The sequence below is a fragment of the Macaca fascicularis genome, chromosome 1 (assembly GCF_037993035.2).
Source record: "Macaca fascicularis isolate 582-1 chromosome 1, T2T-MFA8v1.1".
Classification (NCBI taxonomy): Eukaryota; Metazoa; Chordata; class Mammalia; order Primates; family Cercopithecidae; genus Macaca; species Macaca fascicularis.
The window spans coordinates 171,206,988-171,224,055 of NC_088375.1; the positions used below are offsets into that span (position 1 = coordinate 171,206,988).

At 36.2% G+C, this 17,068-nt stretch overlaps 1 protein-coding gene across 28 annotated transcripts in view; it reads left to right on the forward strand.

The window, feature by feature from the left end:
- Nucleotides 1-17,068, forward strand: part of ITGB3BP (integrin subunit beta 3 binding protein) — a 74,102-nt gene that overhangs the window by 4,134 nt on the left and 52,900 nt on the right. For 10 of the 28 annotated variants that reach the window (XM_074004962.1, XM_074004961.1, XM_065521243.1 and 7 more), the window contains exon 2: nucleotides 12,994-13,036. The exons of 4 other annotated variants lie outside the window; for them this stretch is intronic. In XM_074004962.1, the coding sequence (XP_073861063.1) occupies nucleotides 12,994-13,036 (43 nt within the window). Of the gene's footprint in view, nucleotides 1-2,667; nucleotides 2,747-3,379; nucleotides 3,490-12,993; nucleotides 13,037-16,011; nucleotides 16,119-17,068 lie in introns of all 28 variants that reach the window. 14 more of the 28 variants (XM_074005003.1, XM_074004984.1, XM_074004995.1 and 11 more) reach the window with 4 other exon arrangements.

Sequence of the window (17,068 nt, forward strand, 5' to 3'; positions counted from 1 at the left end):
TATATGTAGACATAATGTGTATGATACTAGTGGCACAAAGCACAGAGGGAGTTGACTATAATGTTGCAAGATTCTTCTCTTTTACATGAAGTAGTACTGTATTATTATAACTCTAGATAGACTGTGATATGTTAAAAAGGCATATTGTAATCCCCAGAATAACCTCTGAAAATACAAAGAGGCATACGTAAAAAACAGATACAGGGATTGAAATGATATATTTAAAAATACTGTTAATTCAAAAGAAGACAGGTAAAATAGAACAAAGGAACAAAAGCAGGTGGGACAAATAGAAAACAACTATCTAAATGGTAGACCCAACCAGATAATTATATGAAGTTTAAGTGCAGTAAAGACATCAATGAAAAAGGTAGAGAATAAGGCTAGATTTTTTTTTTTTAAAGCGAGTCCTAACTCTTCACTGTCTATAAGGAACAAACATGAAAGTTTTTTTTTTTTTTTAAGGGAAAGGTAGATATAACAGTCTAACAGGAGAGAAAGCAAATGATCAATATCCAGAATGAAAGGATAAATTGTACTTAGATGAAAGAGAACACAAACTAGCAGCATCCAAAATGAAAGAGCAGAATATCACTAAAGATACTATAGATATTAAAAGAGGTAATATCATTAAAGCCTTTATTCCAGTGAACTTGACAACGTATATAAAATTGACAAATTCCTTGAAAAATACAACTTAGCATGATGGCATAAGATGATATAGAAAATCTGCATAATTAAGGGAATAGAATTTGTTACTAAGAATCTTCCCACAAAGACCCAGACGATTTCATTGGCTAATTGTACAAAAAATATACCCATTCATGAGAAAATAAAACCCTCAGCAAACTAGGAATAAGAGGGAACTTCTCATTTCCTTGAAAAACTTATAGGTAATATATTCAGTATTGAAAACTTTTTCTAAGATTAGGAAAAAGGCAAGAATGTGTCCTCTCACCACCTCTATTCAACAAAGCACACACAGAAAAACACCCACAATGTTAAAAAGGAAAAAGTGAAGCCAGGCCCAGTGACTCATGCCTGTAATCCCATCACTTTGGGAGGCTGAGACAGGCAGATTGCTTGAGCCCAGTAGTTCAAGACTAGCCTGGGCAATATGGCAAAACACTGTCTCTACAAAAAAAAAATACGAAAATTAACAAGGTATGATGTTACGTGCCTTAGCTTGGGAAGCTGAGGCAAGAGGATCACTTGAGCTGAGGAAGTCAAGGCTGCAGTGAGCTGTGATTGTGTCAGTTGCACTCCAGCCTGGATGACCCTGTCTCAAAACAAACAAAAACAATAAAAATTTAAAAAAAAGGAAAAAGTAAAATTAATGATTCAACAATGACATCATATATGAAGAAAATCCTAAAAAGTCTACAAGACAATTTTCAGAACAATTTAGCAAGGATGTAGGACACAAAATCAGTATACAAAGATCAATATATTTCTTTTTTTTTTTTTTTTTTGAGACGGAGTCTCGCTCTGTCACCCAGGCTGGGGTGTAGTGGCTGGATCTCAGCTCACTGCAAGCGAAGCTCTGCCTCCCAGGTTTATGCCATTCTCCTGCCTCAGCCTCCCAAGTAGCTGAGACTACAGGCGCCCGCCACCTCGCCCGGCTAGTTTTTTGTATTTTTTAGTAGAGACGGGGTTTCACCATGTTAGCCAGGATGGTCTTGATCTCCTGACCTCGTGATCCGCCCATGTCGGCCTCCCAAAGTGCTGGGATTACAGGCTTGAGCCACCGTGCCCGGCCAAGATCGATATATTTCTATATTTCAGCAATAAACACCTGGAAGTTGAAGTTTAAGATTTTTCATTTACAATTACATAAAAATACATGTAGTAATTTAGCATAAGACATGCAAGACCTCTACAGTGAAAATTACAAAATGTTCCTTAGAGGAATTAAAGATGAAGATAAATAATGAGAGTATTATTAAATGATAAATGTGGTATTATTAAAATGTTGGTTCTTACCAATGTTTAGATTTAATGCAATCCCTGTCATAATCCTAACATTTCTTTTTAAGTTTTGCTTTTTTTATTTCTACTTTTTAAAATGCATCTTTAAAAAAAAAAAGTGGATAAAAACTTGTATAATAGTATTTGGTATTATCTTTATCTTTTCTGTTTTATATTTCATTTTTCATGTAATCTAATTTTCCTTTGTACTTTCTTTTTGGGGGGATGATCATTTATACCTAATTTATTTGTTTTTATTTTTTATAGACTCAGAGTGTATATGTGCAGATTTGTTACAAGAATATATTGCATAATGGTGAGGTTTGGACTCGTAGGTGCCCATCACCCAAATAGTGAACATTGTACCCGAAAGATCATTTTTCAACCCTCACCTTCCTCCCACACTTCCTCCTTTTGAGGTCTCGGTGTCTATTATTTCCCTCTGTATGTTAATGTGTACCTATTGTTTAGCTCCCACTAATAAATGAGAACATGTGGTATTTGCTTTTCTTTTTTTTTTTTTTTTTTTTGTGAAACAAGGTCTTACTCTGTCACCCAGGCTGGACTGCAGTGGCATGAACATGGCTCACTGCAACCTTGACCTCCTGGGCTCAAGTGATCCTCCTCCTTCAGCCTCCCAAGTAGCTGGGACTACAGATGCACACCACCACACTGGCCTAATTTTTTATATTTCTGTAGAGACAAAGTCTCACTGTGTTGCCCATGTTGATATCCAACAATCCTCATGCCTTGGCCTCCCAAAATGCTGAGATCACAGGTATGAGCACTGCCGCACCCAGTTGATCTCCTCTCCTCTCCTCTCCTCTCCTCTCCTCTCCTCTTCTCTCCCCTCCCCTCCCCTCCCCTCCCCTCTCCTCCCCTCCCCTCCCCTCTCCTCCCCTCCCCTCCCCTCTCCTCCCCTCCCCTCTCCTCCCCTCCCCTCCCCTCTCCTCCCCTCCCCTCCCCTCTCCTCTCCTCTCTCTCCTTTCTCTCCTCTCCTCTCCTCTCCTCTGCTCTCCCCTCTCTCTCTCTTCTCCTCTCCTTTCCTTTCCTCTTTTCCTTTCCTTTTCTTTCATTTCCTCTTTTCTTTTCTCTTTTCTTTCTTTTCTTTCCTTCTCCTTCTCCCCTCCCCTCCACTCCCTTCCCCTCCCCTCCACTCCCTTCCCCTCCCCTCCACTCCCTTCCCCTCCCCTCCCCTCCCCTCCCCTTCCCTCCCCTCCCCTCCCCTCCCCTTCCCTCCCCTCCCCTCCCCTTCCCTCCCCTCCCCTCCCATCCACTCCCCTCCCCTTCCCTTCCCCTCCCCTCCCCTCCCCTCCCCTCCCCTCCCTTCCCTTCCCTTCCCCTTCCCCTTCCCTTCCCCCTCCTCTTTTTTTTTTTCTTTTCTGAGACGTGGTCTTACTCTGTCACTCAGGCTGGAGTGCAGTAGTGCAATCTCACCTCACTGCAACCTCCGCCTCCCAGGCTCACTTCTGCACTCAAGTAATCTGCTCAGCTCAGCCTCCTAAAGTGTTGGGATTACAGGTATGAGCCACCATGCCTGGCCTAATTTTCTGTTTCTGAGTTATTCCACTTAAGATAGTGCTTTCCAGCTCTATTCATGTTGCTGCAGAACAACACGATATCATTCTTTTTTATGGATTCATAGTGTTCCGTGGTGTATATATACCACATTTCTTCATCCAGTCATCCATTGATGGGCACAGGATGATTCCATGACTTTGCTCTTGTGAATAGTGCTGCAATAAATGTACAAGTACATTTGTCTTTTTGATACAATGATTTCTTTTCCTTTGATAGATACCCAGTAGTGGGGTTGCTGGGTAGTTCTTTTTTTTTTTTTTTGAGACGGAGTTTTGCTCTGTCGCCCAGGCTGGAGTGCAGTGGTACAATCTTGGCTCACTGCAACCTCCGCCTCCCGGGTTCAAGTGATTCTCCTGTCTCAGCCTTCTGAGTAGCTGGGACTACAAGCATGAGCCACCATGCCTGGCTAATTTTTGTCTTTTTAGTAGAAACGGGGTTTCACCATATTGATCAGGCTGGTCTTGAACTCCTGACCTTGTGATCTGCCCACCTCAGCCACCCAAAGTGCTGGGATTACAGGCATGAGCCACTGCGCCTGGCGTTGAATGGTAGTTCTATTTTTAGTTCTTCAAGCAAACATTTTATAGAAATTGAAAACTGATTTCAAAATTTGTATGGAAAGGCAAGTGACTTGCAGTAGCCAAAACAATTTTGAAAAAAAAGAATGAAGTTGGAGTATGTAAACTAACTAGACATAGCATAAAGTGTTGGTAATGAAATCAGTGTAGTTTGGGCATATAGAGAAATAGATAAATAGAATAGAATAGAAAGTCCAGAAATAGACCCACAAAGGTACCAAAGCAGTTCAGTGGGGATAAGAGAAGATTTTCTTCCCAAGTGGTGCTGGCATACCCAGTGGGGAAAAAAACAAAACACCTTGACCTTCACCTTATACTACATACAAAAATTAATTTGAGATACATTTTGGTCCTAAATGTAAAAAGTAAAGTTTCTGGAGGAAAATATTCGAGAATATTGTTACAATCTGAAGTAGGTAAAATTTCAGGCAAGACTCAGAAAGCAATAATTATAAAAGAAAAAAATGATAAATTACACTTCATCTACGTTTTAAACTTTTGCTCATCAAGAGATAAGATTTTAAAAAGGAAGTTTTCTGTTTTTCTTTTTTTTCTTTTTTTTTTGAGATGGAGTCTCGCTCTGTCGCCAGGCGGGAGTGCAGTGGCACGATCGTGGCTCACTGCAACCTCTGCCTCCTGGGTTCAAGTGATTCTCCTGTCTCAGCCTCCCACGTAGCTGGGACTGCAGATGTGCACCACCACACCCAGCTAATTTTTGTATTTTTAGCAGAGATAGGGTTTCACGATGTTGACCAGGATGGTCTCAATCTCTTGACCTTGTGATCTGCCCACCTTGGCCTCCCAAAGTGATGAGATTACAGGCGTGAGCCACTGCACCCAGCCAAAAAAAAGTAAATTTTCAAACAACTGGGAAAAAGTATTTAACAGATACATATCAGACAAAGGATTTATATTTAGGAAAATAAAGAACTCTTACTAATCAACAGTAGAAAGACAAAAATATTATTTAAATAATGGCCCAAAGATTTGAACCAATAGTTAATAAAAGAAGATATACAAATGAACCATAACATGTTGGACATTTTGGCAGTTTCTTAAGAAATTAAATAAATATTCACCTACCCAATGATTTAGCACTTCTACTTCTAGGTATTTATTTATCCAAGAAAACTGAATGCAATATAGCTAAGGGAAACAACACAAAAAACCTTGTAAAAGGTGTTCTTGGAAGCTTTACTGATAATGGCTAAAAACTAAAATCAAGTGTCCATCAACAGGAAAACAAATAAATGGTTTATTAAGATAGAATATTAATTAAAAACAAATGATCTACTGATGTGCAACAACCTGGGTGAATCTCACAGTTATGCTGAGCACAGAAAATAGATGCAAGTACATACTGTATGGTTCTATTTATGTGAAATTCTAGAATAGGCAAAAGTAATTTATGTTGGAAGAAATTAGAAAAGTAGTTGTGTATGGTATAGGTGATGGACTTGGAGGGAGCCTGAGGTACCCTCCTCATATGATTCAAATATTCCATATCTTGATACAGATGTGAGTTTCAGGGATATAGTACACATTTGTTAAAACTCTCATCTATACACTTAATATTTGTGCTGCTTGCTATATGTAAATTTTACATTAAAAATATTAGGCAAATATTGAACTTGAGTAAGAGATTTGCTTTCCATAGTAGTATGTGTTAGCACTTCTGAAACTAGTTTTTATGTGTCCTAGGCTTGGTCAAATGCATAAGTGTATTGTGGGTGATGGGAGCCAGTTTCTCACCTTTGGATGGAGGAATTTCAAATTTGTTGACTTGGCACTGGAGATGTCAATATGAAATCATAGTTTTAAAAAATATACACATTAAAGATAGAGTTAGATAGAAATGTTTTTGTGTGTGTGATGTGTGTTCCAGCTCTGTCCTCTGAGAGAGACTATAAGCAATGACATAAGTAACAGTGAACACATTTAGTGCCCAGATTTTGGTGTCTAAATACCATTGTCCACTAAAAAGAGCTAGGTCTCATTGGAGGAAAAAGCTGATTCCAAAGCTGATGCAGAGAAAATTTTTTTGCGTGTGCTGGAAAGTTAGGAAGTGCTCAAAGCGTTATGGGTACATAGGTTAAACAGGAGCTGGGGTGAAGGGGGAGAATGGTCCCATTGCCAAATTTGGGACAGTTAAACATCAAAATAAATAATGATAGGAATGGCTTAAAATCCATTGGCTAACATAAAAATCTGTAACATTGTAGTGATATAAATGAATAAAGGAAGGATAACAGAAAGTCTTTTCTTGAAATATAATGCTAACTAATAAATATAAAAGGAACAATGATTAGTGGCTCTGTATAAGATTTCTTGTTTACTACATTGGAGAAAACTGGAAGATAATATCTTAATGGTCAAAATTTATATCACTGATATTACAATACATCAAGATCAAGTGCCTCAAGTTATGCTCTCACAAGGATGCAACATCACTTCTGTGATATTTATGCCATGTATGCATAACCTAATCATGGGGAAATATCAGATAGTCCCAAATTGAGGGATAGTTTATAAAAATAAAAATGGTCTGCAGTCTTGAAAAATGTCCAGGTTAAGGAAAACAAAAGGTTGAGAAACTGTTCTAGAGGGAGACAACCAAATACAATGAGTGATCCAGGACTGCATCCTAGACTTGGGTGGAAATTTGCTATAAAGGACATTATTAGAACAAGTGATAAAATTTGACTACAGACTGCTTATTATAATAATGTATTGATAATTTTTTCATTTTGATAATTGTATCAATGAAATTGTTCTTAGCAAAACATATGGAGATATTTATGAGTAAGAGTGTACTGTGTTTCCAAGTTCTCAATGGTTTAGAAAAATAAGCATATATAATAAACATGTATATATGTGTATAGACAGAATGATAAAGCACATGAGACAAAAGGTAAGCAAGTGGTAAATCTGGGTAAATGATAACAAGAATTTTTATTCTTGGAACTTTTTTAAAGTTTATAATTGTAGAAAAGTTAAAAGTTACTCCAAAACGTATTGAATTGTTTTTAAAAATTAATGGTTTACACAGTAGATTAGGCACAGCTAAGTAAGGAATTAGAGAATTGGAAGATAAATCTGAAGAAATTGCCCAAAGGCAGCTTAGAGAACAATAAAATGAAAGAGGAGTTTAGAGATGTGAAAGAACAAGAAAGTCTAAAATTACTTCTTAATAGAGTCTCAGAAAGGTAGAATGAAGGAGAGGCAATAGTTGAAGAAACACAGCTTAGTTTTTTTGTTTTGTTTTTTTTGTCAGAACTGGTAAGACACAAATCAACATAAAGGACTACCTTAGAGATAAGACTGTGTTCAGATGATATTGTTTGGGAACTTTTTTTTTCTTTTTTTTTTTTTTTTCTTAAACAGGGTTTTGCTCTGTAGCCCAGGCTGGGAGTACAATGGCCTGATCATGGTTCACTGCAGCCTTGACCTCCTGGACTCAAGTGATCCTCCCTCCTTGTCCTCCCAAGTCATGGGACCACAGGCACGCACCACCACACTTGCCTAATTTTTTTGTATTTTTTTGTGGAGTTGGGATCTCCCTATGTTGCCCAGGCTAGTCTCGAACTCCTGGTCTCAAGGGATCCACCCACCTCAGCCTCCCAAAGTGTTGGGATTACAGGTGAAACCCACTGCACCAGGCTCTGTATTTAAACTTAAATATGGTTGATGGGAATAGCTTAAAAAAAAAAAGTCTTATCTAGGAATTTTAAACCAAAATTATTTAAGTCCACAAAATTGGAGCACCATAGAAAATTGAAAAAACTAAATATATTCTTGAATTTGAGATTAGTGTTTTGAACTAAAAAATAAACGCAATTAATTAAACAGATCATTAATTTATATAACACTTGTATGCCAATCACTGTATCAGGCTTTGGGGATTCAAATATTAATAGATACTGTGCTATCTAGGAGTTTTAACTTTAATGGAAGAGATAGTTCAAGCATTTTTAGAACTTATAACCTACCAGTTAGTAGACATGGTGCTAACGATATAAACATCTTAGTCTGGGGAAGAAAAACAAACATGAATACTTTCAACATAAGTTTGGTGAGAGGGTCATGCACAAGTGCTGTTTAGTAGAGTTGAAGCTTCCCTAGTGCAAACAGGACAGTGTCAGTAGAAACTTCTTAGAGATGATTCTGTTGGAATCTCAAAGGTGTGGTAGATATCATTGTTAGTTTTTTGTTATTATGTTTATGTTGTGAAATAAAATTTGTACAGAAAAATGTCTATCACCCATCTACCATTTTTAATTCTGATAGACCTGAGTGCTTTCAATAGAGACTCTTACAAAGGACGTACTTATGTCCTTCCTTTCTATGTATGTATGTGACAGTACTTAATAACAATATTGTCAATATGAAAGCATCTAAATGAATGATTAATAACAGTATTAGTGGCTATTACTGTTATTAATTTGAACACAAAAAGCATAGGCTTGAATGAAAAGGAGAATGCAGAAAGGATAATAGATTCTTCTCCCTTCTTTGCTCATTCCCATACATAGAATGGAAAATAAATCATTTCACATATCTCAGTTTACATTTAAGGAGTCACATGGGATATGAATTTGGCCATTGCCTTTCATCAAAGGATTTCTAAGAATCTCACAAGCATACTCAGTAATCCTCTAACCACTCCTGTGAAGTTGTAGCTGGCAATATTATCATCTCTATTATAGTGTGGAGTAAATGGAAGCACTGAAATACTCAGTGATATTTTTATTTTCCACTCAGAAATTTCTTACTACTTTACAGGCCAGTGTTACTGTCAACTTTATGAAGCTTAGTGAGATTATGTGATTTGCCCAACCTTAGGGAAGAATTTGGCGTAGTATGAAGGCTCCCTGAGTCTTAACCACTTTACTAAGCTTATTCTTTACCCCCCCATTCCTCCCCTCAGTCCTGCTATTCAAAATTGTATTTAAACTAATGTTTTAAAAGTTCTATAAGAGAACCTCAAATCATATAATTTTGTGATCTTCTGAGTGTCATTCCTGGTTTTTTATTAGGAATCAAATGATAGGGTTTTTTTTTCCTAGAATAATGTCTTTAATATTGTAACTTATGTTAGTCAATAACATTGTATAATAAAACTCATCTACTTGTTCTGTTCTGATGAACCAGATAATCCTATTCAGGATACTACCATGTGTTAAGCTAAATAAAAAACAGGAGGACAGTCTTAGAGAATAATATAATTATACAGACATAGTTACTCTATATGTAAAATTGCATGTCAAATGTTTTATATTTTTTAAAATTCTCAACAGCAGTAATTCTGGTAGCAACCAGAATTTTGATCCCAGTGAATCTAAACCTAGTATTCCTAGAAATAGAATATAACTTGTAAATTATGGGCATAGGTGGAAATTTGGGTAAGTTGGAAGTTAGAAGTCACCCACAGAGATGTTACCTGTAAGAGGGAGGTAATTAGGACACAATAGATAGATATCTTTTAAATAATTATCTATTTTTAAATTGTGCTAAATTATACATAACAAAATTTACTATTTCAATCATTTTCTAGGTGTCCAATTCAGTGACATTGAGAATATTTACCTTGTTGTGCAACCATCACCACCATTCATCTCTAGAATTTTTTTCATCTTGTAAAACTGAAACTGTGTATCCATTAAACAGTAATTTCCCATTCCTCACTCCTTCTAGCCCCTGCAACCACCATTCTATTTTTTGTCTTCATGAATTTGACTACTCTCCTATGTTTGGAATCATACAATATTTGTCCTTTTGTGACTGGCTTATTTTACTTAGCATAATGTCTTCAAGGTTCATCCATGTTGTAGCACATGTCAAATTTCATTTCTTGTTTTTAAAGCTGAATAAGGTTTTGTTTTATGTATATATCACATTTTGTTTATCTGTTCATCTGTCAGTAGATATTTGGGTTGCTTTTCTACTTTTTGGCTATTGTGAGCAATGCTGCTATAAACATTGGTGTACAAATATCTGTTCGTGTCCCAGCTTTCAATTATTTTTGGAAGTGGAATCATGGAATCATATGGTAATTCTATTTTTAATTCTTTGAGGAATTGCCATACTGTTTTCCATAGCTGCTGAACCATTTTACATTCCCACCAGCAGTGCACAGGGATTCTGGTTTCTCTACATCCTCACCAACACTTTTTTTTTTTTTAAATAGTAGCCATCCTAATAGGTTGTGAAGTAATATTTCATTGTGGTTCTGATTTGCATTTCCCTAGTGATTAGAGATGTTGAGCATCTTTTCATGTGCTTATTGGTCATTAGTATATCTCTTTGGAGAAATGTATATTCAAGTCCTTTGTCCAATTTTGTGTGCCCACTTTTTTAAATCAAGATAGTAGCCACAGGAGCTGCTTTACAACTTTACAGAACTACCAGAAAGATACCACTTTTGTTAGCTAATACTAGTAACAAAAGAGTAAATATTTTAGGAAAATATCCCATATATCTAATCAAATTTTACCTATTTTTCCTTCATGTGTTTCATCCGTCTCCTCTATTCCTACTAACAGTAAACTAATCAATTTAGTATATTCTTATGATTGTGTTAGTTGTAAAAGAGTGGTTGGGCCCAGTTGTAATTAAATGTTAAGAATAGATGGTCGTAAACTCTGTAGTGGATTTGCTCTTCTTTCCCCTTCTTTAATTCCCTTCCCCTCAACTCAATAAAGATTTATTACGCACAGGACCTGAGATCTGAGTTTCTCTCCCTCAAGATGTGTGACAGGTGGCAAGTTGCACAAACTATTTTCCCTATTGGCTGAACTAAGTGATTTCTTAGATTTCTTCTAGTCTTGTCTATTATATCTTTTAAGGATTATTTTAAGTATTACAACTTTTGGTTATTAGATGTCTGATTTATCTTAATACTACACTACCCTCAAATAATATTTTTAGATTGTCACCAAACATAAAGTGGGAGATGACAGCCTGTTTTAACTCAGCTTACTTTCTTGTTTTCTATTTTTTACTTATTTCCTTGGGTTTCTTAGATCAACCTGGGGCCTAATCTGTAAACTTTTTAAAAGCAAACATTTAGTTACTTTCCCTAAGAATTACCCATTGATAATAAAGCAATATTTTGAACAGTTAATAGCAGGATGGAATTTGTCTCCTTCTGAAGTATAGTGTTGCATCTTAATAGCATTTAGAACCAAGGGTAAGAAATGCTGTACTGTTTAACTTTAGTTTTTTAATTTCTTTTTTTTTTTTTCTTTTTTGGAGACAGTTTTGCTCCTGTTGCCCAGTCTGGAGTGCAATGGCACGATTTTGGTTCACTGCAACCTCTGCCTCCCTGGTTCAAGCGATTCTCCTGCCTCAGCCTTGGGAGTAGCTGGGATTACAGGCATGCACCACCACACCAGGCTAATTATTTTGTACTTTTAGTACAGACGGTGTTTCACTATGTTAGGCTGGTCTCGAACTCCTGATGTCAGGTGATCCACCTCAGCCTTCCAAAGTGCTGGGATTACAGGCGTGAGCCACCACGCCTGGCCTAATTTCTATTTTTGAAGTGTTACAAATACCAGAACATCTTACATACCCAAATACGGCAATATGTATTCCAAAGCTAAATATAAATTTTAAAAAATTATCTGCATTTTAATTTGTTTGTACCTCTGTTTTCTTCTTGACTCATTGGGAAATCAGATTAAATTGATATTAAGTGGATTTCTAAAAGCATAAATAATTCTTTAAACCAATTTAATCTCAAGAAATAATGTTGTGATAAGCTAATGTGGATATAGTAGCAAAATAATCTCCTTTTAGATAGATTGTTTTTGTACTTAATATTTACTGTTCAATGATTTTCTTAGATTGACCATCCCTTCTATTTTTTCTTATTCCTGTCCTTTGTAAATCAATAGTTATGTATGAATAGTCATTTTCTAAGATCAATACAAACTTTTGGGGGATTTCTGTAATACAATATAGTACAATCTTTTTGCTTTATGCACTTAATTCTTTAATATTTTAATTCTATTTCTCAAGAATCAAGAAAATACTTTTAACACTGCGTTTGTCACTGAGAAAACTAGTTTTAATTTATATTGACCTTTTTCTCCTTTGAACATTTAGTCTGCATTCAATAAAATGTTGATGACTGCTCTTTAGAAGACAGCTGTATGAAATAAAGTATTATAAATATTCCGCTTCCCTTTCTAAGCATTGTCACCAACAGCTGGGCATCCAGTTTAGCAGAACAGATTTTGCACACAGAGAGCCTGGCATATTCCTGAATCAGTTTAGTGAAGGAAACAAAAAATAGTTTCTTATGGATTGGGGACTTATAAAGACATAGAGCATCTGTTCCTCAGTTAAGTCATAGTCTGGTTGCACTGAATCATGTTTAAAGCTAGAATAATGTGCAAAACTTTTTTTTACCATGCTCATACCTTTAACACCTAGTGCACTGTTTCTGTACTATACTTTCAACATCTCCACTGAAAGTGTATAAATTAATTTGCTCTTATATATGATATTGTAATAGTGGTATTTTAAAGCAGACAAACATACTAACTTTTATAAGACCTTTTATAATATGACAAGATGTTTAAATTGTACGGTAGTCCTTGTATATATAACTGCATATATTTTTAAAAGTAACTCATTTAAATATTTAATTATGATCCCATTTAGAGATATGCAATTAGAATCAAACCTGTCATCATAAATAATTGCTTTCTTCATATGGTATTCTGCTTTAATAAATAATATAAAAATGGGTTGGCAGAACTAACTTAGAATCTTCGTTTATATATCTTTCCCTTAATTATTGGGCTACTTTAAATAAAGCATGTCCAATCTAAAATTTCTTTAAATTTTTTGTTTGTAGTGTTAAAAGATCACTGAAATTGGATGATCTGTTAGAAGAAAATGTAAGTATTTGCTTAAAAGTCATTGCATAAGATTGGTTTTCAATTTTTAACTACTAATTTACCTTGTTAAATATTAAAATTATCAAGACACGATGTGATGTAATTGTGATTGGTACACCATTTTCTGCATATAAGATATTTTAGTTTTTGTAAATCTAATATGTGGAAGTTTCTGGCCTGCTTGAGGTGTTTAGTTAAGAAGCAAATTAATTATTTAAAAACCTTAATGAAATAATTTAGTAGAAATTAATTCACTATTTGTGGAAAAAAATAGTCTGCCACTTAAATGTACAAGAAATAATATAGGACAATGACAGTACTTTTAATCTGCATACTATAATCTGCTAAAATGAAATGAAAACATTAGTAGCATTTTTATATCAAAAATGTAATTACCTTCCTCAGCTATGCTGGCATGGATTAAACAGCATAATACTAACACTGTAATAAATAGCACCACGGTTATCACAATGAAAATTAAATTGTACTGTTGCCATTACTTTTTGTAAATTGAGTTGTAGCACATTCCCAGTGCCAGCATATCATGACATATGTTACTTTATTATTTTTTCATACCAACTATGGATCTAGATAGAAACACTAATACTGAGATACTTATGACCTCAGTAATCTTAAATGCAGGTAAATTGGTGAGAAAGTAAATTAAAACAAATAGCTAGTCAATAAATAGGCTCCTCCAAATTCACATATGAATGCCATTTCAATAAATGGGTTTTATATGGAATTTTTCTTTGGAAGACTCACTGGTATTTAACAAAACAGAAATTTACCATTTAGAAAACTTGCTACATGCTTTTTAAAAATTTTTAAACAAAGGTGGCAAAGTACTGCAATGACACTAAAAAAATCATTAACAGTATAATTAGCAATTTAGAATACCATTATCCAACTTGTTCTGTGCAGAATGCAGCTGTGACTATAATTCTGCATCTGTTTCTTTGGTCAGAATGGTATTTTGGTAGATGAGTAGTCCAGCTTGAAATGAAATACTCTTCTTTCCTGCCCCAAAGCTGTTCTTTGGGAGATGGTAACTTTGTTTAAATGGAAAAGAATGACCGTTTCAGAACCCATTCTCTTCATGAAGTAAATTGTCATCATAGCAGGGTTTCTATGTATTTTTTCTTCAGATGAAGATGTGTCAAGGTAGCCAGTGTCACAGCTGATATCCTGTATTAGAAAAATACGTTGTTATGTTTGGCCCAGTCCTGTACCTTTCAACAGAACTTAAATTGATTTAAGCTTGTACCAACTGATTTAGTAGTACCGATTGATTTAACTTGGTACCACATGACCACATCCGCCTGAAGGAGGTTTCTAGCATACTAGCTTGGGCCTTTCTATTTCCTGACCAGTTTCTGGTATTTTCAGCTTTTTCCTCTTGCCTTATCATATGTTTAAAGCTCTATATTTGCATCTTAGAGCTAACAGCTTTTGTTCTGTTCTGGTGTTAAGTCTGGGCTTCTCTCCGTGGCTACATACACACTTCATCTACTCTACTAACAACTTAGCCCTGAAGCAACTTGGCTTCCGGTTATATACCCACATGGCCCATGACCCCATTGAGGCTGCCTTAGCCCATGCAAAAGGAAATTGGACATTCAAAATATATACCTACAATTTTAGGAGTTCTTAATTGTTGTGAAGCTATAGTGGAACTAGTAGTAACTTTGTGGTCATTTTGCCTTACCAATATGTTGCTAAAGGAGGAAGACTGGTTTCTAAGGGAAAGAGATGGCCCTTATATGCCAGTTGGTTGAAGTGGAGCCTGTTTGTCCTAAGCAGTGGCCATATCCAGAGATACTTGGAACTCCTAACTCCCAGTGGTCCTAATGCAGCTGCAGATCTTTGTGGAGATTAATGCTTCATGATGTTTGGGCAAGGCTCAAATGCCATTTTCTTATGTGTCTTGATATGGTTTGACTGTGTCTTCACCCAAATCTCATCTTAAATTGTACTCCCGTAACTCCCACGTGTTGTGGGAGGGACCTGGTGGGAGATAATTTGGATCATGGGGGCGGTTTCCCCCATGCTGTCCTTGTGGTAGTGAATAAGGCTCATTAGACCTGATGGTTTTATCAGGAGTTTCCACTTTTCCATCTTGCTCATTTTCTCTTGCCACTGCCATGTAAGAAGTGTCTTTTGCCTCCCGCCATGATTCTGAGGGCTTCCCAGCCATGTGGAACTGTAAGTGCAATTAAACCTCTTTTTCTTCCCCGTCTTGGGTATGTCTTTATCAGCAGCATGAAAACAGACTAATACACCTCTTCTAATGGGGCAAGCAGAGATATGGACCATACCCTGTGTTCTTTCTTTAATATACAGAATGTATACTGCCAGTACCACAATTTGCTGAACCTCGCAAGTTGTTGGGTGTTGTAAGGAGCTGAAGAAAGTTCCAATTTATAATCATCTACAGTATTTGGGCTGCTTGAGTTGTTACTCTCCAACCATTGTTCCTAGATGGATTTTAAGGAATGAAGATGAATTATATATTACAAACTGTTGCCAATGGCAGTCCAGATGAATTTATATGGACAACTGGCTACCTGGCCATATACCAAGCCAGCTTGACCCAGTCTTTTTCTGGCCACTTCAGAGAGAGAATAGAAGATGCTATGGTTAGGAAGAGAAGAGCATGCTTCTTACCAAGGCCAGCTCAATAGGCGTCCTGCCAGAGGAGTAGTGGTGCAGGTTTTGTTGAGGAGGTTTGCCGATTTATATATAGATACCCAGTCAAGAGTACTCCATTACTATTATTAGTAAGACACCTTTTTTTTTCCCGAGACAGAGTCTCACTCTGTTGCTCAGGCTGGAGTACAGTGGTGTGATCACAGCTCACTGCAACCTCAACCTTCTGGACTCAAGCAGTCGTCTCTCCTCAGCCTTCTGGGTAGCTGGGACTACAGGCACGGGCCTCTATGCCCAGCTAATTTTTTGTTTTGTTTTTTTTTTAGTTTCACCATGTTGTCCAGGCTGGTATCAAACTCCCGAGCTCAAGCAATCCACCCATCTCGGCCTGCTAAAGTCTTGAGATTACAAGTGTGAGCCACCATGCCTGGCAGTAAGACACTTCTAAGTCAGATTATTCCCATTGCCTAACCTAATCTCTCCAATTCTAGAACATTTCTCTCACCCCCAAAAGAAACCCCATACCTATTAGCAGTTAGTCTCAATATCCTCCTCTCCCCCACCCCCTAGAAATCACTAATCTACTTTCTGTCTTTATAGATGTTCTTCTGAACATTTCATATAAATGGAGTCATATAATTTTGTGTCTGGCTTTCATTTAGCATAATATTTTCAAGATTCAATTTACCTATTTTTTTCTTTGATTGTCCTTTTGATGTCATATCCAAGAAACTTGTAATCCATGGAAACACAGGTTTTTATCTACGTTTCTAAGAGTTTTATAGTATTAACTCTTTCATTTAGGTCTTCCATATTGAGTTAATTTTTGTACATGGTTCAAGGGTAGGGACTAGATTCATTCTTTTGCATGTATATAACCAGTTACTGGTTATACCCATATGTAAACAGATACCCACATGTAAAACAATGCATCTAGTCCCTACCATTTGCTGAAACAACTATTTTTTCATTTATTGAACAGACTTGACACCTCTGTTAAAAATCAAGTGATCATAAATGTATATATGTATTTCAGAATGCCCAGATAAATTCCATTTGTCTATCTATATATATGTGTTTATGCCACTACCATGCAGTCTTCATTACTGTAAGTTTCTAAGATCAAAAAACATTTTAATTTTAAGTTTGAAATCAGGAAGTATGAGTCCTCCAACTTTGTTGTTCTTTTTCAAGATTGATTTGGCTATTCTGTATCCTTCATAATTCCATATGAATTTTGGGATCAGTTAGTCCACTTCTGGAAAAAAAAAAAAAAGGCATTGGAATTTTGATAAGGATTACATCAAATTTGCAGATTCAGTTGGGAAATTTGCAATCTCAACAATAATAGTAAGTCATCCAAACCATGAACGTGAGATATAT